Genomic DNA, 25,575 nt, shown 5'->3' with positions numbered 1-25,575 from the left:
GTAGTTCAACTTTCGTAGTGTGATCTGGTAGCTAGCGTTTATTTAGTTATGTGCCTTAATCTGTCAAATGTAATTTCAATCACTGTTTAATCATGTATTAATAACTATAATTCATCTTAGGAATTGATAATGTGTTTTTAAAGACACATTTGCCTTTTTTCATACTTTTACCATTCTCACTTTATTCCACCTTTCTTTTGCATTTCCAACCCCTTCCCACCCATTCATCCATCCATCTATCCATCCATTCCCCAATCAATATATCATCCATCCCTCCATCCATCCACCCATCTGTCCATCCACCCACCACTCCGTCCCTCCACCCGTCCGGTAACCAGCCGGTCCGTGTGCGGTGGTGGGGGCGGCGGCAGTGTGGGCAGCCTGGATGAAGGCGACCGCCAGCGACTGCTGTCGGACTTCGCCACGCGGGCCATCGCCACGCACCGCCAGTGCACCGCCAACGGGGGCGTCCTCAACAACCTGCCCAAGTCCGAGTCCAACATCACCTTCCTGTCCGACGAGAACCCCCTGAAGACCAAGAACCCTCTGTACCACGAGGACGGCACCCTGAGCAGCCCCGAGTGCCGGGGCCGCAGCCGCCGCAGGAGGGACCTCCTGGGGACCTTCGGGGAACCCACCAGGAAGGGCCTCCGGGGCGCCTGGCGGAGGTTCGGCTCCCTCTCCGGGGGGGACCTCAGCTTCGCGGGGGGCCACAGCCTCAGCGACAGCGTCAGCGGCTGGGGCGCCGGTGGCGGCCACAGCTGGACCCTGCCCTCCAGGCTCCACCGGCGGGAGGTGTTTGACGGCCTGCACCGGCAGGTGGTCATGGACCCCGTGCAGTGGGAGCTGGAGAGGCTCAAGGCGGAGCTGGGCGAGAGCAAAGACGCGGGGATGGACTCCGGCTTCGACCGCGGGCTGGACTCGGACCTGCTGGTGGGCAGTCCCGGCCAGGAGCCCAAGCTGTCGGTGAAGGAGCAGGCCCGGCACTTTGAGCAGCAGGCCCTCCAGGAGAAGAGGCTGAGGCAGTGCCGCGACTCCCGGGGGTCCCTGTCGGATATCATCCTCGCCTCGTTCCCGGATTCCCCCCAGCATCAGTGGCGAGACTCGCCCACCCACCGGCCCTGCCCAGGCCCGGGGAGGGAGGGCCCCCCGAGTATTGTCGTCACCCAGAATGACGAGGAGGAGACCCCCCCGCCCAGCCACAAGCCCACCCCTCCCGTGCTGCGGCGCTTCGGGGCGAGCATGACGGCCGGCAAGAGCCCCGATGAGAGGTTCCAGGTGCACCTGGAGGTCATCCCCGATCCTCCCTGCACGCCTCCTCCTCCGCCTCCTTCTTATTCCCCGCCTCCCCATCCCTCATCTCCTCCACCCCCCTGCCCCTCTACCCCTCCCTCCTCCGCCTCCCCACCACCCCCTCCTCCTCGTCCTCCCGCGACCACGTCGTCCCACACAAATCACGTGGATTCCGTGCCTGCCGTCCAAGCCCCTCGCCCTCCCTCTCCCCCTCCTCCCCCTCCCCATCCTCCTCCCCCGCCGCCGCCTCCCCTCCCTGGCCACCTGTCGCCTCCGCGGCACCGCCCCTCCCCCTTCGTCCTGCCCCCCCTGACGGAGGCCCCCGCCCTGCGGCCCGTGTCCCTCCGCGCTCCCCCTCCGCCGCTGCCCTCGGCGCAGGAGGAGGAGCCGCGCCGGGAGCGCAAGGGCATCCTGAAGAACATCCACAACATCGCCGCCATCGAGAAGTCCGTGGCCAACATGTTCAGCCAGATCGACCAGAAGCCGGTCCCCCTCAAGCGAGCCATGAAGGGCCAAGCCTCCATAGACTCCCTGGACGTGGTGATAGAAATGAGTGTAGGCGAAGGAGGCGGTGGAGAAGGAGAAGGAGGAGGGGATGACGCTGGGAGAGAAGGCGAAGGGGTAAGAGGAGGAATGGCCGAAGGAGAGGCAGAGACGGTGCCGTTGCCTCCTCAGATCCAGCCCACTGGAAACATGAACTCCATCATGAAGGAACTGGAGAAGCGCTTTCCTTCTCAGTCTACGGTGCTCTAGTCTTGCTCTATCTCTCGCTCTCTCTTTCTTTCTCACTGCTGCGTAATCTGCTCTACCTCTCTGATGGGGGAAGCACTCGATGGTAGACTGTCCAGAAGGTGTTTCGTTCGTCTCTACGGGGATGTCAAGCTTAAATCGGCACTTTGGATCCGTAATGATGGCTGCTCGCAATTCCACGTTTACGTTTTTGGTTTTAATTTTATAAAGGAAACAAGGATTTCTACTTGGTAGAAGGTGAACAAGGCCCCATTTTGGAGTGGAGCAGCACTGCATGTGTTTTTGCTACTTGCCAGTTCAGTATTTCAACTTCATCCAATTTTAATCCCAAGTGATTCTCATATTTCTTTGGCAGGCAGTTTATCAAAGGCCTCCTCCGTCACATACACTGGCCTTGCTTAACCATTCTCATTTCATTTCATGTTATTCATCCTTTAATCGAGACCCAGAAGTGAGTCAACATAGTGTTATTTGCTAGTATAACTCAGCATCACATGAGACAATGAGTTATGATCCATGACAGTGAAGTGGCTGCTATGCTACAGTTTGTTTCAGAGTAGTCCCATTGGGGTTTTAAAACACAAGGCCAAGATCAAAGATGCCTGACCAGGAGCACATTTTTATAAAAACTGCCCAAAGGTAACACTATGAAGTTAAAGAGTAGTGCATTTATAAGAATTATAGTCAAAACTAAGCCTAGTTTGATTTTGCGTCCCTTTCATCATAGTTGGGATAATAATTGCTAACAAGCCTGAACAAAAAAGGCAAGAAAACAAATCCCTCATAAACCTGATGATAAAAAGAACTGTAACTGTGATGATAGAAACAGTAAGTGTAGAAATTGATTCTTCTTTACAGGGTTGCTTTTAGCTTTTTGTATTCTGAGCTGCTGTCTGTGTTTTAGTCAACCTAAAAAGCCCAAGTCAGTTTTAAGTTTTGTACCGGGAGTGGTTTTGAAAAACATTAAAGAAAATAACGATAGAAAATAATATAATCATTTTTAGAAAATAGCAGATTGTTCCCCTGTAATGCTTCATAAAACATTTACTTTGAAGATAAGTACAGCGAAAACAAGTGAATCATGTTGCTAATGCATAATCATTAGTTTGTGTTTTGCCAAACCAAATTAATCATCCTTGCTGAGTATTTCTAGATAGCTGAGCATTTTACTTCAATCATAAATATGCATGTTATTTTGTGTTTTTTGTTGAATTACTCCATCTTCCTTTGATGTGTTTTCGTTATTATTATAACTGTTATTATAATTTATATCTAATTCTAGCTTCTGTTTTATTTCTTTCATTATAATCTCAAATCTGTGTTATATATCCTTTTATGTGTCGCCTGCATTTTCTTTTGCATTCAACCGTCATTCTTCGTGGGGATTCTTTAGCAGCAATTGAGTGAAAACGTTTGAGGAACTTTAGAAAGTCTCAGATTTATAAAGTAGTTTTGCTGGGAAGAAAATTTGGGAAATTAGTATCAGTATTATTAGCATTAGTTGTTTTTTTAATAAAAGTGGTGCTAATCAAAACGATCTAACATAAACATATTTTATTTTCTCCTTCCATTATTTTGCCATTCTCCTCAAAACACAATGTGACTCCCATTCTGCTTCCAACGCAGATGGCTTTCTTTTCGTGATGTAAGATAACCTTTTCAGACGTAGTCTGACGTCTTGACTGAGAGGCAGCGGTGTGGGTGTGGACGTGTGGAGCTCTGTCTGGGCAGTGTGTGTGGAGCTCTGTCTGGGCAGCGGTGGACTGCAGTCTCCGCACGAAAATTGGGCTTTTCGAACACTGTGTGGATGGTGTTCTCCGCCCAAAACAAACAAACAAAAAAATTGTTTTGGGCGGAGATTTTAGGAAAGAAGGGGGCGTGTTTTCCCCTTGGTTACAACCAACGCCAACTTTATGATCCTTTTGTGGTACTGTCGTTTTGTAACTGTTATGAGCGTCTTACTATGCGAGGTTGTATATGACATCCGTCACACACCGTAGCGTTATACTATAGGTGTCCTAAAGGAAGCCTAACACTCAATCGCGAACATTAAATGCGTACATGGCTGCTCAGACGGATCTTCACTATCAACACACACTGTAGCTGTTTTTATCTCAACCGATTTTAATCTTCACACATTTAAATTGAGTTTTAACCGATTCACAATGCATCGTTACATCCCTAATTAATTACAGTTTCTGTGTATTACATATTACCAATAGCAATACTTAGCCTATATTATTATTACTTTATAAAACCGGCAGTGTATTTAAACAGGGGCTCAGCAGGTAGAGTGGGTTGACTTTTAACCGGACGGTTGCTAGTTTGACCCGTCTCCTCCTTGCTGAGAGTGGCAACCTTGCTGCTCATGTTCATTGACATGTATATTTCTTCGTCTGGATCTTTTTTAAAATTCTGTAATATCGGTTGAAGATAACTCCCTGATCAGATTGATGGCATGACAGTTGCAATGAGGAAAGTCTCGTATTGATACCTGCCGGTGGAATGATGTGGGATAGAAATGCCGAAAATCAAGAGTTCTCCCTTGTCCCTATCTTGGAGAGATATTGCAAACACTTGGAAGGAGAGCCAGACTAGCCAAGTAAATTGGAAAGTTTGAAGTACGTCTTGATCTGAAATGCAGAAGGATTTGAATAGGCCTTCCTGTGAGCCCTGCAGATATTAGGAGAAAGCAGTGGCTGTCAGTGGGGTGCTGAATTGATGTCTATCATGGTTGGTTGAATGAATGAGCTGTGCTACTGGGAAGAATTTTTTGCATGAAACTGCTTGGTATCGGTCTATAGGCAAACAGTCACTGTGCGAACAAATCGGTTCAGACTGGTGACCTGAGAGATGTTTGTGGTGGCCTGCTGAAAGCACAGTGATGATGCAAAATGTTTCCCTTTTTTAAGATAAATCTCCCTACAGCACCGACCAGGCTATGTTTCAAGCTTCCCTTCTCTGTGGATAGAGGGATAAACCAACATAAAACCAATCCCTGGTCAAGTGAGGCTGGTAGATATAATGCAGTTATCTTTTTGTCAGCATCGACGTTTATGACAAGCTGGTGATGGCAGAATAAGATATTGAGTTACGTCAATCTTCGACAAATGAAAGGCCTACCAGAAGTGGGAGACGGCGGAGTGTTGAGTATAAGAGATTTGGGATGCGTTCAAAATCGGGGTGACATGGTCTGTGATGAGGTTCTGATGACTTGGGAAGATAGGTGGGATGTCGTTTTGAAGACCTGGAGGTCCCTGGATTCTCCATGCATTCAGTCAGCTGTAGGGCTGAAGGGAATCGATTAAGGACTGCGTGGTGTTGATGAGAGCACTGTTGTCCACCAGGGCTAAACCACGAGACATCCAGCAGGAGCTAGCCCTCCAACGACTGAAAATATCTCACAAGAGAGACTGTTAGTACCAGGCCAGAACCGACCGTTAGTACCAGGCCTTTCCTTTGTTTGTATTCAGATGAGAGGGTGAGGCGGAAAGTGTTTCTTCTGCTTAATCACTGGGCAGAAGCATTGGTGTTGATGACATCTGCAATGATTTGAAGATGATTGGATCAACTCAAAGATATTTGGCGCTTAGCTGAGATATTTGTTTGAGTGCAGGTGGCTGGGTTTAGCCTACAGTGACATGGGTGCTCCTATAGCCCGGAACAGAGGAAGTGGAAGCAGTTTCAGTGTGGTCCAATGTATTAGGCACCTCTAATAAAGGCCTTGAATGACATGCTTGCGGCGATGACTAAGCTGAATAATGACAAGAGTTAGAAGCTTGCTGACATCTGCAATGAGTGGCAATGAAAACCACAGACGAGCCTGAACGAGAGATGTATGTTCATACCAACTGTATTGGAGGTCCATTGGTTGAGAGACAATGAAGTTGGGCCTGCATTGATATTCTAGACAGAGTTAAGAACCCAGACGTAGATTGATGATGAATAGAAGGGGAATATGGTTTTCCTGATTAAATGTTAGCTTTAGCCCCAGTTACTATATCTCTATTCAAGAAATACATTCACGGGATTTAAAGTGACGATATGTAAGAGTTACTGAGATCTTGTGGGTAACAATAGGGTGACTTGCCACTAGCACTGCACACAGGACAAAGACGATTCTATTCTTAAACATTTTCCTGTAACTTTGCCTACCAAAGTGTGCCTTTTAGTTAAATTTTTCCTGATCATAGAACAAGGAAATTCTACCATAAGAAATTAATATGCTTCCACCCGTTGGTGTCACTTTTTCAACCATATATATTATAGGTTGTATTCACACAAGGAAAGTCCTTTAGTTCGCTGTCTTTGGTCCGGACCAAATACAATGTTTGCTATTCGGTTTGGTGCGGTTCCTTTTCACATTGCAATTTTCGCAACAGTCCCAGAATTTGTAAACAAACCCATGTGGTCAAAGATCGTTCTATCATTGGACAAATGATTGAAAGACTGAACGAAAAGAGAAATTAAACAATCATGGATATCCAGCGTGATATACATTGATCTGCGGACCAATCGAACTCGATAAGCATGTGCTTCTTATCTTGAGTTACGGCTAATCAAACAATATTTCCCATAATGTGCGCGGCTACAGGAGCCTGCTACGTCTAAAGAGGCGTATGATTTTAAGAGCTGGATCGAACCGAGGTGCGGTCGCTTTCACATCTCAAGCGACCCGCACCAGGGTTAGTTTGAAAGCGAACCGAGACCACCTCTCCGGCTTGGTCTCGGACAGGCTGTTTGGTCCGCACCAGAGTTTGATGGTTTGTATTCACACCAGCCCAAAAGGTCTGCACAAGGGGTTTCTTTGGTTTAGTTCGAACCAAACCAGGCAGGTGTGAATCCACCCATAAACCGATCAACCTACCAGCTTACCCAGTGGACCATACCACCTCTTAGTCCGCCACCATTAATACTTGGTGGAAACTCCCATTTGTGATGTCACTAATGGGTATATTTGAAAAATGGTTGCAATGGCTAATTACACTTGGTGGAAAAATATTGGCCCACTAAAAATATACATACAGTATGTATAAGCATATTAATAAACATTGATCAAGCATAGGTTTTTTAGTTGAAAACCTCTCTCTATAGTGATCGATCGTTTTTAGGCTGTGAAGTGTTGAAAAGTGTTAGTTGATAGTGAAGTAGAAAAGTGATAGATCTGAAATGGCCCTGAGAGGGAAAGTAGGATCCATTCAAGTAGTATTTATTTCTGGTTAACATCTCTACCCAGCCTCCATGGGAACACGCACATCTGCCTACACACACACACGCACACACCTTGTAGAAGCTCCCCCTCTGACACTGACAGCTTGTGATGCGTCGTGTTGGTGTTAAGATGTTTGTTGTATGATGTAGGACAGGGGAGGGGAAGACCGGCTGCTATTAATAACGTGGAGTGTGCAGAGTTTCATGAGAGTCACCGTCGCTATCTCTGCTTTGTGAGTGGCTTCGTGTGAGGATTGAATGATATCTCGTATTTTGTACCATTTTTTTGTGAAGATAGCAGCAAATTCTTCAGTTTATGATGGTTCTGTGTGACACTCAGTGATCTAAAAGTAATAAATTGTGCATAAAGGAAAGAAGAGAAAGTTGGTTGGACAAGCCTGAAAGACTTGTCTTGAATGAGAGAACTGGATAAAAAAAGAGCGATACCGAAAGAACAGTAAAGAAAGTAAACATTTAAAAGTAGACTCCAGGGAGGAGGACTTGCAGAAAGATATGATTGGATGGGGATGTACCGTCTTTCAGTGTGAAAGAGAAGCAGGATGGAGGGAGGGGAAGGGTGGAGAGATGGAGAGGGAAGAAGTGAATACGCTGAGAGAGACGCAGTGGTTTATTGAGTGTCCCAGAGTCCGCATCTAAAGCTGATAACATTTCCTATACAGTGCACACACATTAGGCTTTTTTATACTGCCACTGCCGGCAATTTCCCTGCCTTGCTTGTGTGAAACCGAGGGGGTAGAATCCCCTGTTCGTCACTGCGCGGGCTTTCTTCATGCCAATTCATTCTCAACCATGGCCGAGATAACCACCATTGCATGTCTCTTTACTTGTTGTGGAAAAGGGAGAGACGTCGGAGAACGTTCTCCGACACAGTCTTTTCATAATATTGTAATGACCACGGAAGAGGCAGTAAATGAAGTATTAATTAGACAACCACAGCAACGCCGGTAACTACAACAAACCCTGCAAAGCCCTGTCTCCACGAGAGCTCCCCCCGCTACAGCCATCCGGAGGCGCACACAGCTTTTGACCGTGATATTATATATTATATTATATTATATATAGAGCTCCCGGAGTCGCAAACGGCAACAATCACTTTCTCCTCCATGCTGCGGTTCACTCCGGACTGCACTGCAGGGAACGGTTGGCCGTTTGAACGCTGATTGGCTGTTGTGAATTGAATCATGGAATGCACGGTTCTCAGCCGAGTCAGTCAGACTCAGCTCCTCACTCCTCATTCTCAAACGATTGTTGAAGTCGGTCATCAATCAACACAACATTATAACTTTGGCTGTGTCTCAATTCAGGGGACGCATCCTTGGAAGGACGCGGTCTATGAAGGTGTGGCCTTCGTAGAACCTGAAGGCCGGAGCAAAGGCCGAACAAACGTTTTTAAATGAGACGGTCTGGCCTACGGAGCATTTCAGGTTTGCGTCACAAGCCGTTAACACCCTTTACCTTGCGTGACGACGCGCCGCTCCTGTCACCTAGCAACCCTGACAGCTGCGGTTCAAACCGGACGGCGGAGGAGAAATATGGAGCCGCTATATAATAATTATGTTAAATGTAACGTTAATTAGTTTAACGTTATATGTATACAAATTTAAAATACCGGTAGTCCCAACTTTATTTTATCATAAAAAAGTGTTTTTACATAGTTTTGTCATTAAATATGTAATTTGCTGCAACTGCCGCTTCCACTCTATCCGACGCCATTTCTGGAAAAATCCAATGCGCAATGAATCTTGGGATACGTTGGGCCGTGAAGGATCCAGCCGGTGGATATAAATAATGTTTGAATTGTGCAAATAAGTTATTTTCCATATGAAGAGCATAGTTAGAAATTTCACAGAATGTTCTGGAGGTAGTTAAGGAGTCTGATGGCCTGTGGCAAAAATCTGTTGCTGAGTCTGGTACTCCTGCAACCGCATGCTGCGGTAGCGCTTGCCAAAAGGTAGGAGGGTGACCAGTTTGTGTGCTGAGTGGGAGGCGTCTTTGATGAGGGTGCTGGTGGCTCTCTTGTGGCAGCGGGACGGGCACAGGTCCTGGATTGATGGTTGGGCTGATCTGGTGATCTTCTCTGCTGCCCTCACCACCCTCTGTAGTGCCTTCTTGTCCGCAGCAGGGCAGCTGCAGTACCAGACTGAGAGGCTTCCGGTAAGGAGGCTCTCAATAGCACCCATGATGCCCACTACAGTTGTGTCGTCTGCGAATTTGATGATGTGGTTTGAGCTTTGTCTGGCACAGCAATCATGAGTCATCAGAGTGAACAACAGCAGGCTCAGGACACACCGCTTGGGGACCCCGGCGTTCATGATGGACATCTCTGAGGATTTTTTTCCAGCTCTCACTGTCTGTGGTCTGTTGGTCAGAAAATGCAGTAGCCACTTGCAAGTGAGGATTTAGATTTTTTGATTTTATTCACCGGGTGTTGGGGGATGACTGTGTTGAAGGCGGAGTTGAAGTTGATGAACAGCATCCGCATGTAACAGCTTTTCTACATCTGCCCACACACACACACACACACACCAGGGGTTAAAACTAACCTTTTGTACTACCTACCCGGAATCGTCCCGAAAAACCTTTTGAACCGTCCCAAATCGTAAGTACACCCTTAGTCACAGAAATGTGGTCTACTTGACCTTCTGCCAGTACTCCACCATTAGTGACTGCATTAACTGAGTTGTATTGATTGAATTGAACGAAGCTCAGTCCTTTTTCCATTTACCTTTTTATATTATACATGCAGAAAGTGTTGAAAACTTAAACAGAAAAATTAATTCAGGGCCCACAAAAATCTCTTCGTCCCGAGGTCGACCCGAGAGAGAATATTGATCCACCCGATGACAATTAATTACATCCCCGGGACGTTGTTAATTTTAATCCCTGACACACACAGGTACACACACACACATACACACACACCCTGTAGAAGCTCCCCCTCTGACACTGACAGCTTGTGATGCGTCGTGTTTGTGTTTGTGTTGTGATGTAGGACAGGGGAGGGGAAGACCGGCTGCTATTAATAACGAGTAGTGTGCAGGGTTTCACGATAGTCAGCGTCGCTGTCTCTGCTTGGTGGGTTGCTTCGTGTGAAGCACTGCTTGTTTCAATGCTCTAAAATTAATAAATTGTGCATACAGGAAAGATGAGAAACTTTGTTGGATATTGACTGAAAGACTTCTTGAATGAGAGAACTGGATAAAAAAAAGAGCGATATAAAAAGTAGAAAGGAAAACATTTAAAAGTAGACTCCAGGGAGGAGGACTTGCAGAAAGATATGATTGGATGGGGATGTACCGTCTTTCAGTGTGAAAGAGAAGCAGGATGGAGGGAGGGGAAGGGTGGGGAGATGGAGAGGGAAGGAGTGAATGGAGCGAGAGCGTAAGAGAAAGAGATACGCAGTGGTTTATTGAGTGTCTCAGAGCCCGCTCCAAAGCTAATAACATTTCCTGTACAGTGCACACAAATTCACTCAGACAAAAGCGAGCACACACACACACACACACACACACACACACACACACACACACACACACACACACACACACACACACACACACACACAGATACAGACACAGATACAGACACGCACGCACGCACACACACACACACACACAGACACACACACAGACACACACACACACACGCACAAACACACGCACACACACACACACACACACACACACACACACACAAACAAACCAATTTTGGAGTTGGTGAATGAACTTAAATCATAAGGAACCCTGCAGGGAATTCTGTTCTTTTAATGCAGAAATAAGTTTGTTATGAAATACAAATACAGATACAAAATGAGCCGGGACACAGACAAAGTAGCTTAACTACTGCAGTGAACAACTCCGCCACCAGGGGGCGGGGTTTCACCCAAAACAAATCCAAAAATATATATTTGTATATAGAGCTGACGCATGGTGACACCTGGCGGTAGCTTTTTGAATATCCCACTTACATTTTCAGTGGGATATTCAAAAAGCTACTGCCAGGGGCCTCTACAAATAGTCAAATTTCCTATCCTTTATGCCTCCTATCCTTAACCTTTGAGGAAAACGTCATCGGGTCAAGGAGAGATGAAAAGGTGCTTCCTTTCGAACATTGGAAAAGACAGCACTGTTTAAAATTGGGTTAGACGGCGGTTGTGCTGACCTCTATCGCCTCTAGTTTGAAACTACAATTTTCCGAAGATAGACTAAAACAAGCGCTCTTTGATCCATGCGTTCTTGTCGTATTGCTTTCAATCAGGTTATCGCCAACAGTGAGAATCACTTAGGTTGGACTTGACCAACCGGAATATTTTAGGCCACTTGAATTCCAATTCACATGTGAAAAAAAAAGAGGCTAAACTTATGTTGATGTTGAAATTAACTGCCCCCAGTAGTCTTTCTTAAATATGAAGTTGGCATTTTATTATGGTGTATTTTATGTGCTTACTAACCAGCAATAAATGAATTCATTTATATTCAAATAATTATGTTTCTGGAATTGGTATCCATTATTATCAATTGCGTCTTCGCGTGGTGTCTTCGTCGGTGGCATGTTGCTTTAAATATTGCCGCCGTAAAGGATTATGGGATACCACTATCTCCCGCAAAAAAAGAGTAATGTTGATATATGTATGATATATGTATGATTGCAAGTAACTGTAGTTACCCGTTCAGAACCAAAAGGAAGGGCTGTTGCGCCATGCATGTCTGTGACTAGTATAGACCCTAGAAGAGTATCTGTGTTATAAAGGCTGGGAAGAATTTAAAATTACAAATATGTAAATGTTGAAAGTATATGGACCGTCGTGATCCCCATTGAAACGAATGGCGCGGTGACTTGTCTTCACACCGAGAGCTGGTAGGTTGTGAAAAATGAATTAAACTGTAATCAGACAACGCGGTTATATGCTATAGACCCTAGACTAGAGTATCTGTGGTATAAAGGCTGGGACGAATTTCAAATGAAAAATATGTACACTTAATGTCGAAATTATCGACCGTCCCGAAAAAATGAATTAAACTGTAATCAGACAACGCGGTTGTATGTGTTAAGACCCTGCTGGTCATTCCCAGTAGCACCACTTGTCTGATGCCTGGTGGAGCCCAGGACCTTTGTTCTGTCCTGCTGTTTCTCCATCCGCCGAGCATATGCCATTGGTGTGCCATTGGTGCAGGGATCTTCTACCCTATTAGAAGATCTGGGCTAATAGACGCCGGGTCTCTTTGTCTCGCTGCTCCCGTGTACCTGGTGGTTACTCTGCTGGCTACTCTTTCCAGTGAGGGGAAAAACGGTCTGTCTAGTTACTGGACCAGATGAAATAACACGGAGAGGTAATAAAGTCTGTCGGCACGAGGACCTTGGATTTATTAAGTAAAGTGGCAACGGTTATACAGAGTCATAAAGCGTGAGAGATCGAATATGTCTAAGTCCCTAATCAGCGATGATGGTTCGTCCAGAGCTTCGCCTCCGTGGAAGGTCTGCTTCAGAAGAAAAAAAAAGAGTCCCTGTGTGATACAGTCTTATGCTGTATCCTCCTCTCGATGAGGTGTGTGCGTTTGAGGTGTGCGTGGTTCTGTGTGTTTTTGCTTGACCTTGGCTCTCAGGCCGTGATATATGCATGTGTATCTTCTTGTGTTCCTCCTAACGGGGGAGTGCCCCCCGAAGTGTCTCCTGTGTGATAAATTAATGTGGCTCTCAGGCCCTGGTATATGCATGTGTATCTTCTTGTGTTCCTCCTAACGGGGGAGAGCCCCTCGAAGTGTCTCCTGTGTGATAAATTAATGTGGCTCTCCCGTTCTTGAGGAAGACTGGTGCATTGTCTGAGTGTCCACCATTTGCCTGGTTGGGAAATGGGGCCTTCAGCTCCGGCCTTGACCTGACTATATTATCATGTTTGTGTTATGTGTTCGTTGGGTTAGAGCAAGGGTTGACTATATTGTAATGTGCCTGCCATGTGATGTGCTCATCAGGCTAGGGTAGGAGTTAGCTATATTTGTAATGTACATGTGATGTACTCAGCAGGTTATTTTTCCCAACACCAGCATGTTGCCAGCTGCTCCACACACACGTCGCGTTTTACACCTTTTGGTTTGATCACTCCTTGAAATACTTTGCACTACACCTTTTCTTTTTACAGTACTGTCTTTATTCTATCAATGTTAAAATAAACATATTTATCATTGAACCTTTAGCTATAGTGTGGTCTCCCATTTTCATGTCACAGCTGCTTTGAGCCAGGTGGTCGTGACATACGCTTGACCTGTGTAGCTGCAAACTCATTTTTTGTAATTTATTGTTTGATGTGTACTTTTAGGGTTATGATAAGTCCTATAATTTAGTGTTCACCTTGAATGACTCTGCAAAGCAGTGCCAACATTTAAATATGTTTGAACCATTCAGTGAACAAAAGGCAACAGGCTGATTTTAGGGTGCCACTTAATGACATGCAAATGCAGACCGAAGCGTAATCAACACGAAGTGCTGACTTTCTACTCCTCATTCACATAAGGGAATTAACATTTCCGACGGCTAAAATACTACCTTAGTAATAGTAATCTATTGTAAGTCCCACTGTCAAAGTTAAATAATGCTCAAAATAAATGGTATAACAATATTATAAACAATTAATGAAAATCGGAAAACATTCAGTTTAATCCACCTCATGTTTGCAAAGAAATCTCAGTAAATCAAACATGAAAGATACAGTTCTTTAATTGGCCATATTTTTTATTGTTACTGTTCAAATAAACCGTCATAGACCCTATGGATAGGTTTTACGAAGTTTACAAACAGAAGAATAAGCCAAATTGCACGGCGCATCATTCCAATCCTTCGGCGTCCAAAATGTTATATGGGCACAATTTTCAGCTCCATACTTGTTGTTTGGCTCTGTCGGGTACCAAAAAGCAAAGTCACTTGGGGACCCATCGCTCCACATCCAGAAGCCTTCTTCATGCACATCACTGAATCCTATCCAGTGGTAGCTTTTGGTCGGGTCATAGTTCTCTATCAGCGCGGTAATGTATTTCATTTCTTCGGAGCTATGGATGGAGACCAGGTGTGCGTCCAAAGATTGGCAGTGGCGCTCAGCTTTGACCCAGGTCAATTGGCTACCAATATATTTGTAGCAGTCTGTGTCAAATTCATTCCAGAAAGACGGACAGGAGCCGCGCTCAATCTTCACATTGGAGTCAGTTGAAGGCTTGGTAAGTTGACCTGCCAGGGCGAGGGCGTGCAGGCCACACAGGAGAACGGAGCGCAAGAACATTGCTGGACTCTTTCACTCTCTATTGAGCTGTGTCTGGAAATGTGTGAAGAGGTAGTGAGGAAGGCTGTCTTTTTATTGGCTTATTGAAGGACATCTGCATGATGCAATGGATTACATGGAGCCAATAATCAGACTACATGCAAGAAAGAACACATCCAGCAGTGCCAGCACAGGTGGCAAATTTCACATGGAACCTGTAATATAGTGAATTTGGTTACAAATCAATAACAAGTAGGTAATAGTAATTTAAGCAGTAAAATGATACCTTAAGACACATTTCAGCTTATTTTCTTTTTTTTAAATGTAAAAATTAGCAGCATAGGTGAGGATTCCTAAATTGAGTTCAGTCCTTTCCTGTACTAAATTGGGCACCTAACTTCATAGCTACGCTCACGCTGATAATCCACAATCAGTTGGCTTCACTTAGAAAGAACATTTGTGAAAGTTCCTGCTGGACTAACAAGTCCACTTTTTTAGGTGGGTCGCGGCACCGCCACAGATGCAGTTGTGTGCGATATGATCAGTGATGGGCCGTCGGGGCCAGCAGGGCCTTCTCTGTTGGCCCTGTCAAAATCCGAATAATATATACATATTTTTTTAAAACTTACATTAATTTGTGTTTGAATGCATCTTAATTCCATATTTTTTTCAGCACAACAGAATTCCTAATATTTGTAAGGCTGAGCTCAGCTGAATAACGTGTCACAGCTGGGTTAGATGGACCGGCGGGGCCAGCACTAAAAGTATTGCTAGCCTTTCGCTGAAGCTGCAACCTCCCATTGGATGATACATTTGCTGACGTTTGTAATCAGGTGCCGACGCCTCATTGTTCCGACGTCTCAATGGTCCGAAATATTTCCCATTAGATCGACATGCCACTATACCGACGGTTCAATGTTCCGAAAACGGAACCCATTGGTCCGAAGGTGAAGGGAAAAACGGTCTGTCTAGTTACTGGAGCAGATGAAATGAGACGGAGAGGTAATAAAGTCTGTCGGCACGAGGACCTTGGATTTATTAAGTAAAGTGGCAACGGTTATACAGAGTCATAAGCGTGAGAAATCGAATATGTCTAAGTCCCTAATCAGCGCTGATGGTTCGTCCGGAGCTTCGCCTCCGTGGAAGGTCTGCTTCAGAAGAAGGTGAAGAGTCTCAGTGTGATACAGTCTTATGCTGTATCTCCTCGTGATGAGGTGTGTGCGTTTGAGAAGTGTGTGGTTCTGTGTGTTTTTACTTGACCTTGGCTCCCAGGCACTAGTATATGCATGCATATCTTCTTGTGTTCCTCCTCATGGGGGAGAGCTTCAGAGCATCTCCTGTTGTGGCCCTCCCGTTCTTGAGGATGACTGGTGCATTGTCTGAGTGTCTACCATCTGCCGGGAGGAGAAATGGGGCCCTGGCTCCGGCCCTGACCTGACTATATTCTCATGTATGTGTTATGTGTTAAAAGTTGACTATATTGTAAGGTGACTGCCATGTGATGTGCTCATTAAGCTAGGGTAGGAGTTAGCTATATTTATAATGTACATGTGATGTACTCAGCAGGTTATTTTGCCCAACATATCCCCCTCAAGTCGTCGCAAGACGACTTTTACTCATTAGGGGTACGAGGGATAGGACTCCAGCGCGGGACTACCATTATAACATTATTAGAAGTAACAGAAAGAAGGCAAATGACCATAAAAACAAATAACCATGAGCCTGGGACGAAAACAGCTCGCTGGACCGGGTGTATGGGGAACCACGTGGGAGAAACGCCACCCATGCTTCAGACATGGGCATGCCATACACACCCCACCTAGGGGGTGGCATACACCCCGGCCCTACATCGCGAGCAGACAATACCAACAATACTAGCAGCAGATAATACACAAAACATACCACGAACATACAATAATACAGAAACAAATATCAAAAACAACAACCAACAACAAAGCTGGCCACATAACAAAACCAACACCAAACATAACAATAACAACAAAATGCAACAATAAAACAAACTCCAAACAATAACAGTATCAGCAAAAGCAGCAATAAGACGAACAGAAAACAATAACAATATAAAAATGCAACAATCACACAAACACTAACGATCACAGGAAAGAAATGTAACCATGAAACGTGTCCCTAAATAATAGCGATAATATCAGAAAGATATGAGGTAGATAACGAATGGCAATCCCCCTCAACCCATCCCTAGATGACCACACACTAAGGATGTGAGGAGGAGTTGACTGGTCGTGTAAGAATAAGCGATCACACGCATGGGGTATCCAGGGTAGGCTCGGGGCACGGGAACAACTGAAACCACGGAATAGTCCTGAGCGTCATCACGGGCAGGTGGTCGCAAGGCGCCACCTGAGCATTAGACCCTTTTATTCAACTGCGCTCAGGACCTCATCTGATAAACGGGCAATCAAGGCCCCTGGAATCTCGCCCGTGTGTATCCCCGAGCTCCATCTAGTGGGACAGCGATATAAACAACAACATTTACGTTCCCGGCGTCGGTTGCGTAGACGCGGGCATAGATATGGGAGCGGCTAAAAACAGTGAAGCGTACAGAAGCGAATACAGCCAGGGGTGCCCTCAAGCCTTAAGGGAGCGGGCCGCAGCCCCTGGTACCGGAACGCAGATCCCTGGTCCGGGCGTCGTGGGTGCCTCAGGTGGGAGGGGGGGTGATGCCGTTGGCGGGGACGGGAATGGGGCAGCCCACCTGGAGAGGTTACTAGCACGTCACAGGCGGGGGGGGGGGAGAGGGAAGGGGGTGTCGCGGTGGGGTCTCAGCCTACGGTGGTGGAAACAGGACACCGGGGCCGTGCACCTGGAGAGGCCACTCGCACTCACGGGTAGATGTCCGGCTCGGCGGGGACACAGTCGTCGGCGGGGGCTGGGAGTGTCTCTTCGGAGGCGTAGGTTGGGAGTGTGTAGGGGAGCTCGTACTCAAAGTCAAAGGGTGCAGGGTGAGGGAGGCCATACTCACAGTCAAAGTTTGCACAGGAAATACAGACCACTGTCAACAATTAATGATTGGTAAATGAATAATGAAATAGTAAAGCACTAATAAATCAAATAGTAAATCAATAATCAGTAATAAGGCAAGAAGAAATCATTAACCAAATAGTAAATAGCAAAGCAATAAGAAATCAATAATCAAATAGTAAATCAATAAGTAAATCCAAAAGGGCATACATATAGGTGTAACCATAAACAAAATAAGAATCAAAATCACAACAAATAACTCTAAATATATGTGACGCAAAGTCCTACACTTTCAGCATGCATTGAAAGTCAACACCACAAAAATTATCAAATAACCACAACATGCTAGTGTTCACCATCTATCCTGTCCGACCATGGTTTTCCTGCACAGATATCTACAGCACCGTTCGCTTTTATGGAAGGTAGCACAAAATCACTTAACATTGCCTGGAAAAAATGAAAAGTTCTACCACACTATCAATCCCAGCATAAACCACAATCCAGGGCTGGTATCCATACTGAATGATGTCGATTCAGGCTTCATCGTTCCCCAGGCCAGAGACAGTCTTTTGGGCCTGGTTCAGACGTGATTGTGTGTGTGTAAGGGCTAGTCAGTGTCAGGGTGACGGCCAAGGGGTTTGGGTCGGAAATTACCTCTGTAGTTGGTGGTGGGGTCCGTTTGCAGTGGCTGGGATGGGAAAAGGGGGGGGGGGATCTTCATGTATTGGTGCGCTGCATGGCGTGGGGGCTCTTGGACAATGGTGCAGGAGGTCTATTCTATGTTCTCCAGCCAGATCAGGTCGGGCCCCTCTGGTGGTCCCTCGTCCAAACTCTCCGGTGTATACTCGATCCCCAGGTAAGCTTGGATGGCACCTGCTGCACCTGTAGCGCCCATCGCTCATTGGGCTCTCCATCCATCCTGTGAAGGGGTCATTAATGCCGGAGCTCTCTGCCAACTCTAATCTGAGGGACTGTAACCCTGCCAGCGCCCTGGCTACCGAACCATCCGTACTGTGTTATTGGGGATAAAAGTACAACATGTCATCCTTATCATCCCACACACCCCTCCTTGCTCTGCCAATAGCATATCTATATCTATATAGTCCCTTGACCTTATCCGTGGAAAAATTGACAAACCGTTGCTGATTATAGTATATATTATTTATCCAATCAACATTTTTGTTAATAGTGGACCACCAAAACAGGACTGATTCAAACCCTGCCGAAATCTGATGGCATCATCCTTGGGTAGTTGGTCGGCTCCGGGCGTGTCTGCATCTGGCTCCTCCTCTGGCCCTGGAACTTTGTGTTTCTCTTGCTGGAATTACAAACTTATGTACAACAGTTAGATGTTCAAACATATTTTCCTTAATTCTATTTCTAATTACTCTAATGGAAGTCCCTTTTGGGACCCTCGAATGTTAAGTGAAGGCATTGGTCGACCCGTAAACATTTCATGCGGGGTTAGATGCGTCGTTCTGTTAGTTTTCATGCGATAACTCGTTAGTGTCAGTCGTAGTGCATTAGTCCTTTAATTTAGTACTCTAATTTAATTTTGTTAATCTTTGTCTTAAGCGTCCCATTCCTCTTTCCACCATACCTTGTGGTTGAGGATTGGGGCGTAATCTAGTCTTTATTTGACATGCAAATGTTGAATCACTTGTTTGAGTGTTCTCTGAATAAACGTTTTGTCTGAGCTTATTTCTGACGGAATTCCAAACCGTGTCTTGACTTCTCTAGTCAGAAACTTGATTACTGTAGTCGCACTTTGGTCTTTTGATGGGACTGCTTCTACCCATCTGTTGAACACTGTATTTCACACTCATTTAGCTGGATGTCAATCATTGTTTGCAAGTATGGTGAAGAAAAACCTTGTTTTCTAATTATTATTATTATTATTATTTTTTTTAAATTCTCCTCAATACCTCCCCCCTTGGGCAATGGTCCAAACCATGCGCATTAAATGATAAGCAAATCTAAGAACGCCGTTGGTACAACCAACGTCGAAACGTCTAACCTTAACCATCAGCAAATTAAAGCCAATCTTTTGGGAAGGGAAATCGAAACCAGTATGTCCAAATCCAAAGCCCAATATGGGTGGGTTTACCATCAGCCGCCTGAAACCACGCTGTTCCAAAGTCATGCACTAAACCGAAAAAACGTACATGCGTTAGTGGCCTTCTATACCACAAAGGTAAAATAAAATAAAATAAAACGCGACATGCCCCGTTCCAAGACCACCTCTGCTGCAAGAGCTGACATATCTGACTCCTGTTCCTCCTCCACCCTACACCCCACCCGGCACTTCCTATGATTGTTGCAGCTTGTGACTTCATGATCAAGTAAGCCAGTGCCCACAGCGACTCTGCCAAGTAATCGTGACTGTGCCTGCCTTAGGTCGTCCCGGGTGTCAAGGTGGGATCTTACCCGTCGTTGGCTAACCAGCCTTCCATACTGGCTCGCTGCAGGATGCCGTACCTGGGATACGATCAATCCCCACCTATATGGTGGTATAGATCGCAAGGTGGAGGGATGGAGACAGAGTCTTCAGCCGCTTCTGCCCTATGCAGCGTGTGTGTGCGTAAAAGATACACCTCAGGGAAACTATAAAACAAAAAGGCATTTATCAGAGTTAAAATTATTAAAGTGTTGCAACAGCAGTAGTGGCATTTGAAAGGTAAACCCACCAAATTGACAACATAGCATGTAGGATCCCTTCCCAGCAGATGTAGCGCCAATCCCCGTCATCCTTGACCAAAGAGATTTACCCTATATTTTAATTGGTGTAGTCCTACTTGTACAGTTTATCAAGATTACGTTTTTACTTTATGTATATATTTTTAATTATTATCCTCATCTTTATCATATCCATATTTATTCAATTATTCTTTCCTGTGTGAAAATAATAATAATCACTTAGTTAATAGCAACACCTTCTTTAGTCCAATTGCATTAGATTATCATTACTGTGGTCCTAGGAAGACAAAAAACAAAATAAAAACTAAACTTAAAGAAAAACAAATTAGCCATAATGTGAATATCCACTGCGTGTCTCCCTGTGACTCTCTCCCTCCTTCAGGAGAACACGCTCTCTCTCCCTGCGTGTCTCCCTCCTTCTTTGGGTGCGGCCATAACGCCTTGAAGCGAGCGTGCTCCGGGGGCTGGGTGTTGGAGAAACCAGTGGTAGTTCCTTTTCTCGGCCAGCAGAGGGGTTGTTCAGGTGAAACCTACGGACAGAGACTACAAAGAACTTCAAACATGGCAGACGGGGAACTACAAATTTATCAAAGCCTGAAAACTCAACAGAGCTCTACCTGTATTCCTTGGATATGTGGTATTTTATGGCGTATGGCCATCACACGCTTTCAGTTGAACACACTCTCTATTTCCTTTCTCTGTACTGTGTGTTAGTGTGTCTCTCTGTACTGCCTTAATGGTGTAGGTCGACAAATGGGGGTGGTCGGGGTTGTGGACGCCCGTGCACTGAAGGCCGGGTGCGGGGAGGTTTGTCTTCTTAACTTTTTTAGTAACTGGGATAATTCTTCTAGCAGGGGGTGATCGAGAGTCGGGGTTGGATTGGTATTGATGCTGTCCAGTAGGGGGCGGTGTAGTTGGGGAAGGGCAGGGTTGTTGTTGTCCAGCAGGGGGCAGTCTAGTTGGGGAAGGGTAAGGTTGGAGTGGTCCAGCAGGGGGCGCTGTAGTTGGGGAAGGGTAGGGTTGGAGTGGTCCAGCAGGGGGCAGTCTAGTTGGGGAAGGGTAAGGTTGGAGTGGTCCAGCAGGGGGCAGTCTAGTTGGGGAAGGGTAAGGTTGGAGTGGTCCAGCAGGGGGCAGTCTAGTTGGGGAAGGGTAAGGTTGGAGTGGTCCAGTAGGGGGCGCTGTAGTTGGGGAAGGGTAAGGTTGGAGTGGTCCAGCAGGGGGCAGTCTAGTTGGGGAAGGGTAAGGTTGGAGTGGTCCAGCAGGGGGCAGTCTAGTTGGGGAAGGGTAAGGTTGGAGTGGTCCAGTAGGGGGCGCTGTAGTTGGGGAAGGGTAAGGTTGGAGTGGTCCAGCAGGGGGCAGTCTAGTTGGGGAAGGGTAAGGTTGGAGTGGTCCAGCAGGGGGCAGTCTAGTTGGGGAAGGGTAAGGTTGGAGTGGTCCAGTAGGGGACAGTCTAGTTGGGGAAGGGTAGAGTTGGAGTGGCCCAACTTTTGGCGGAGGGGGAGGTGTGGCTTGGGACTGAGTGAGAGAACTCAAAAAATGGCGGCCGTGATGCTATAACTCTGTGTGGCCTGTCTAACACACGAGAGCGGATGAGAGACTAGGGGGTAACTTTTGTCACTCTTGGAGGAGGAGAACGAGAAAAAGGAGGAAAAAACAGGGGGGAGGGAAGCAAAAAACAACAACAGGGCCTAGAGACGTTATTCAATACATCCAGATATTCTTCATAGCCAATAATCGTTATCTATCTTTATTGATTAATCTGCTTCAACAGACTAAACCGTCAACCAACGCGGCAAAGAGATGTTGTTTAGTATCGTAGTTTATCAATGCGACAGGTCCGGCAGTAATTCAAAGAAACACAGAAAAAAGAGATATCATTTATCCTTGTCAACTTGTCTAGGTCTAGTTTTAACGGTTCAAACAGTAAATTGAAGCGACACAGTAAAAAAGGTTATTTATCATTGTCAATTTATCTATTACCGCAGGTTACGCCATAGAGCAACGTAATACGTCAGAGAGACATTATTCATTATTATCAATCTATCTATTCTTACTTTTACCCGTTTTAACGGGCAAAGATAGAGCGGACCACGCATACACACTCACTGATTCACTCACAGATTCCCTCTTTCTCGCAGACGCACACAGAAACATATCGACAGACTTCTCATTCTGTGTCCCGCACCCACAATCATCAGACACGGCAAAATAGCGTTGAGCATAGCAAAGCAAGCAAGCGTTGCACACATAGCCGGGTTATCACTGATTGATTTATTTCCATATTTTAGCCGGCCCAAAAATACGCTCGCTCTCTTTCTTTCTCTCTCTCTCTCTCATACACACACTGTCTCTCGTTCACTCGCGCATACACACAAGGCATCCCTCTGGGTCCACTCTATGGTCCAGGCATTTATTATTCCCTCTGGGTCCACTCTCGGTCCAGGCATCCCTCTGGGTCCACTCTATGGCCCAGGCATTTATTATTCCCTCTGGGTCCACCCTCGGTCCAGGCATCCCTCTGGGTCCACTCTATGGCCCAGGTATTTATTATTCCCTCTGGGTCCACCCTCGGTCCAGGCATCCCTCTGGGTCCACTCTATGGCCCAGGTATTTATTATTCCCTCTGGGTCCACCCTCGGTCCGGGCATCCCTCTGGGTCCACTCTATGGCCCAGGTATTTATTATTCCCTCTGGGTCCACCCTCGGTCCAGGCATCCCTCTGGGTCCACTCTATGGCCCAGGCATTTATTATTCCCTCTGGGTCCACCCTCGGTCCAGGCATCCCTCTGAGTCCACTCTATGGCCCAGGTATTTATTACTTTGGCCATCGGTAGTCTTGTATCACTATGACCGATTCTTATAGGCCCTATGGTCTCGAGGGTATTCTTTCACCATGCAACGAGCCGATATTCGATGTGTCACGCGTTCAGGGTCAATCAGGTTTTATGGGGAAATGCTGGGGTGCAGTTCTATTCGTCCCCACGAGATATCCCGTAGCGAACCGTTCTCACAGTCTCATCTCCTAATGTGGTTCCTATATAACTATGCAGAGTTTGGATTTTATCAACAGGTTCTGCCTACCTTTTGTTGGGCGCGCGCGAGGTGAGACTGCAGGAATCGGTCCGGTGCTCCGGGGTCCCGAGGTCGTGCCGCTCTCCGTCTCTCGTTTCCCAGTTGCGGTCCAATTCAGAAAAAAATCACGTCGTGGGTCACCAAATTGAAGGGAAAAACGGTCTGTCTAGTTACTGGACCAGATGAAATGAGACGGAGAGGTAATAAAGTCTGTCGGCACGAGGACCTTGGATTTATTAAGTAAAGTGGCAACGGTTATACAGAGTCATAAGCGTGAGAAATCGAATATGTCTAAGTCCCTAATCAGCGCTGATGGTTCGTCCGGAGCTTCGCCTCCGTGGAAGGTCTGCTTCAGAAGAAGGTGAAGAGTCTCAGTGTGATACAGTCTTATGCTGTATCTCCTCGTGATGAGGTGTGTGCGTTTGAGAAGTGTGTGGTTCTGTGTGTTTTTACTTGACCTTGGCTCCCAGGCACTAGTATATGCATGCATATCTTCTTGTGTTCCTCCTCATGGGGGAGAGCTTCAGAGCACCTCCTGTTGTGGCCCTCCCGTTCTTGAGGATGACTGGTGCATTGTCTGAGTGTCTACCATTTGCCTGCTTGGGAAATGGGGCCTTGGCTCTGGCCTTGACCTGACTATATTATCATGTTTGTGTTATGTGTTAAAGTTGACTATATTGTAATGTGACTGCCATGTGATTTGCTCATCAGGCTAGGGTAGGAGTTAGCTATATTTGTAATGTACATGTGATGTACTCAGCAGGTTATTTTTCCCAACATATCCCCCTCAAGTCGTCACAAGACGACTTTTACTCATTAGGGGTACGAGGGATAGGACTCCAGCGCGGGACTACCATTAGAAATAACAGAAGGAAGGCAAAATGATCATAAAAACAAACAACCATGAGCATGGGACTAAAACAACTCGCTGGACCGGGTGTATGGGGAACCACGTGGGAGAAACGCCACCCATGCTTCAGACATGGGTATGCCATACACACCCCACCTAGGGGGTGGCATCCACCCCGGCCTTACATCGCGGGCAGACAATACCAACAATACTGGCAGCAGATGATACACAACAAAACCAACACCAAACCATAACAACAACAACAAAATGCAACAACAAAACTAACAGTAAACAATAACGATATAAACAAAATGCAACAATCACACAAACACTACACAATAACAATCACAGGAAAGAAATGTAACCATGAAACGTGTCCCTAAATAATAATAATAATATCAGAAAGATATGAGGTACACAACGAATGGCAATCCCCCTCAACCCATCCCTAGATGACCACACCCTAAGGATGTGAGGAGGAGTTAACTGGTCGTGTAACAATAAGCAATCACACGCATGGGGTATCCAGGGTAGGCCCGGGGCACGGGAACAACTGAAACCACGGAATAGTCCTGAGCGTCATCACGGGCAGGTGGTCGCAAGGCGCCACCTGAGCATTAGACCCTTTTATTCAACTGCGCTCAGGACCTCATCTGATAAACGGGCAATCAAGGCCCCTGGAATCTCGCCCGTGTGTATCCCCGAGCTCCATCTAGTGGGACAGCGATATAAACAACAACATTTGCGTTCCCGGCGTCGGTTGCGTAGACGCGGGCATAGATATGGGAGCGGCTAAAAACAGTGAAGCGTACAGAAGCGAATACAGCCAGGGGCGCCCTCAAGCCTTAAGGGAACGGGCCGCAGCCCCTGGTACCGGAACGCAGATCCCTGGTCCGGGCGACGTGGGTGCAGCAGGTGGGAGGGGGGTGGTGCCGTTGGCGGGGACGGGAATGGGGCAGTCCACCTGGAGAGGTTACTAGCACGTCACAGGCGGGGGGGTGGGAGGGGGGTGTGGTGGTGGGGTCTCAGCATACGGTGGTGGAAACAGGACGCCGGGGCCGGATGATCTTCATGTATTGGTGCGCTGCATTGCGTGGGGGCTCTTGGACAGTGGGGCAGGGGTCTGTTCCATGTTCTCCAGCCTGATCAGGTCGGGCCCCTCTGGTGGTCCCTCGTCCAAACTCTCCGGTGTATACTCGATCCCCAGGTAAGCTTGGATGGCACCTGCTGCACCTGTAGCGCCCATCGCTCATTGGCCTCTCCATCCATCCTGTGAAGGGGTCATTAATGCTGGAGCTCTCTGCCAACTCTAATCTGAGGGACTGTAACCCTGCCAGCACCCTGGCCACCGACCCATCCGGTGCTGTGTTATTGGGGATAAAAGTACAACATGTCGTCTTTATCATCCCACACACCCCTCCTTGCTCTGCCAATA

The 25,575-nt window shown here is 46.5% G+C and overlaps 1 protein-coding gene across 2 annotated transcripts in view; it reads left to right on the top strand.

Moving 5' to 3' along the window:
• The window catches only part of LOC115530779 (protocadherin-15), a 227,544-nt gene that overhangs the window by 166,803 nt on the left and 35,166 nt on the right, over positions 1–25,575 (top strand). The window contains exon 37 of one of the 2 annotated variants that reach the window (XM_030339518.1): positions 339–3,595. The exons of the other annotated variant lie outside the window; for it this stretch is intronic. Coding sequence (XP_030195378.1) covers positions 339–2,046 — 1,708 coding nt within the window. The 3' untranslated portion in view covers positions 2,047–3,595. Of the gene's footprint in view, positions 1–338; positions 3,596–25,575 lie in introns of those variants that run through there. 2 annotated transcript variants of the gene reach the window in all.

The sequence above is a fragment of the Gadus morhua genome, chromosome 18 (assembly GCF_902167405.1).
Source record: "Gadus morhua chromosome 18, gadMor3.0, whole genome shotgun sequence".
In the NCBI taxonomy this organism is placed as follows: domain Eukaryota; kingdom Metazoa; phylum Chordata; class Actinopteri; order Gadiformes; family Gadidae; genus Gadus; species Gadus morhua.
The sequence above is the reverse complement of the archived record's forward strand: the minus strand, read 5'-3'. Positions and strand labels throughout refer to the sequence as shown.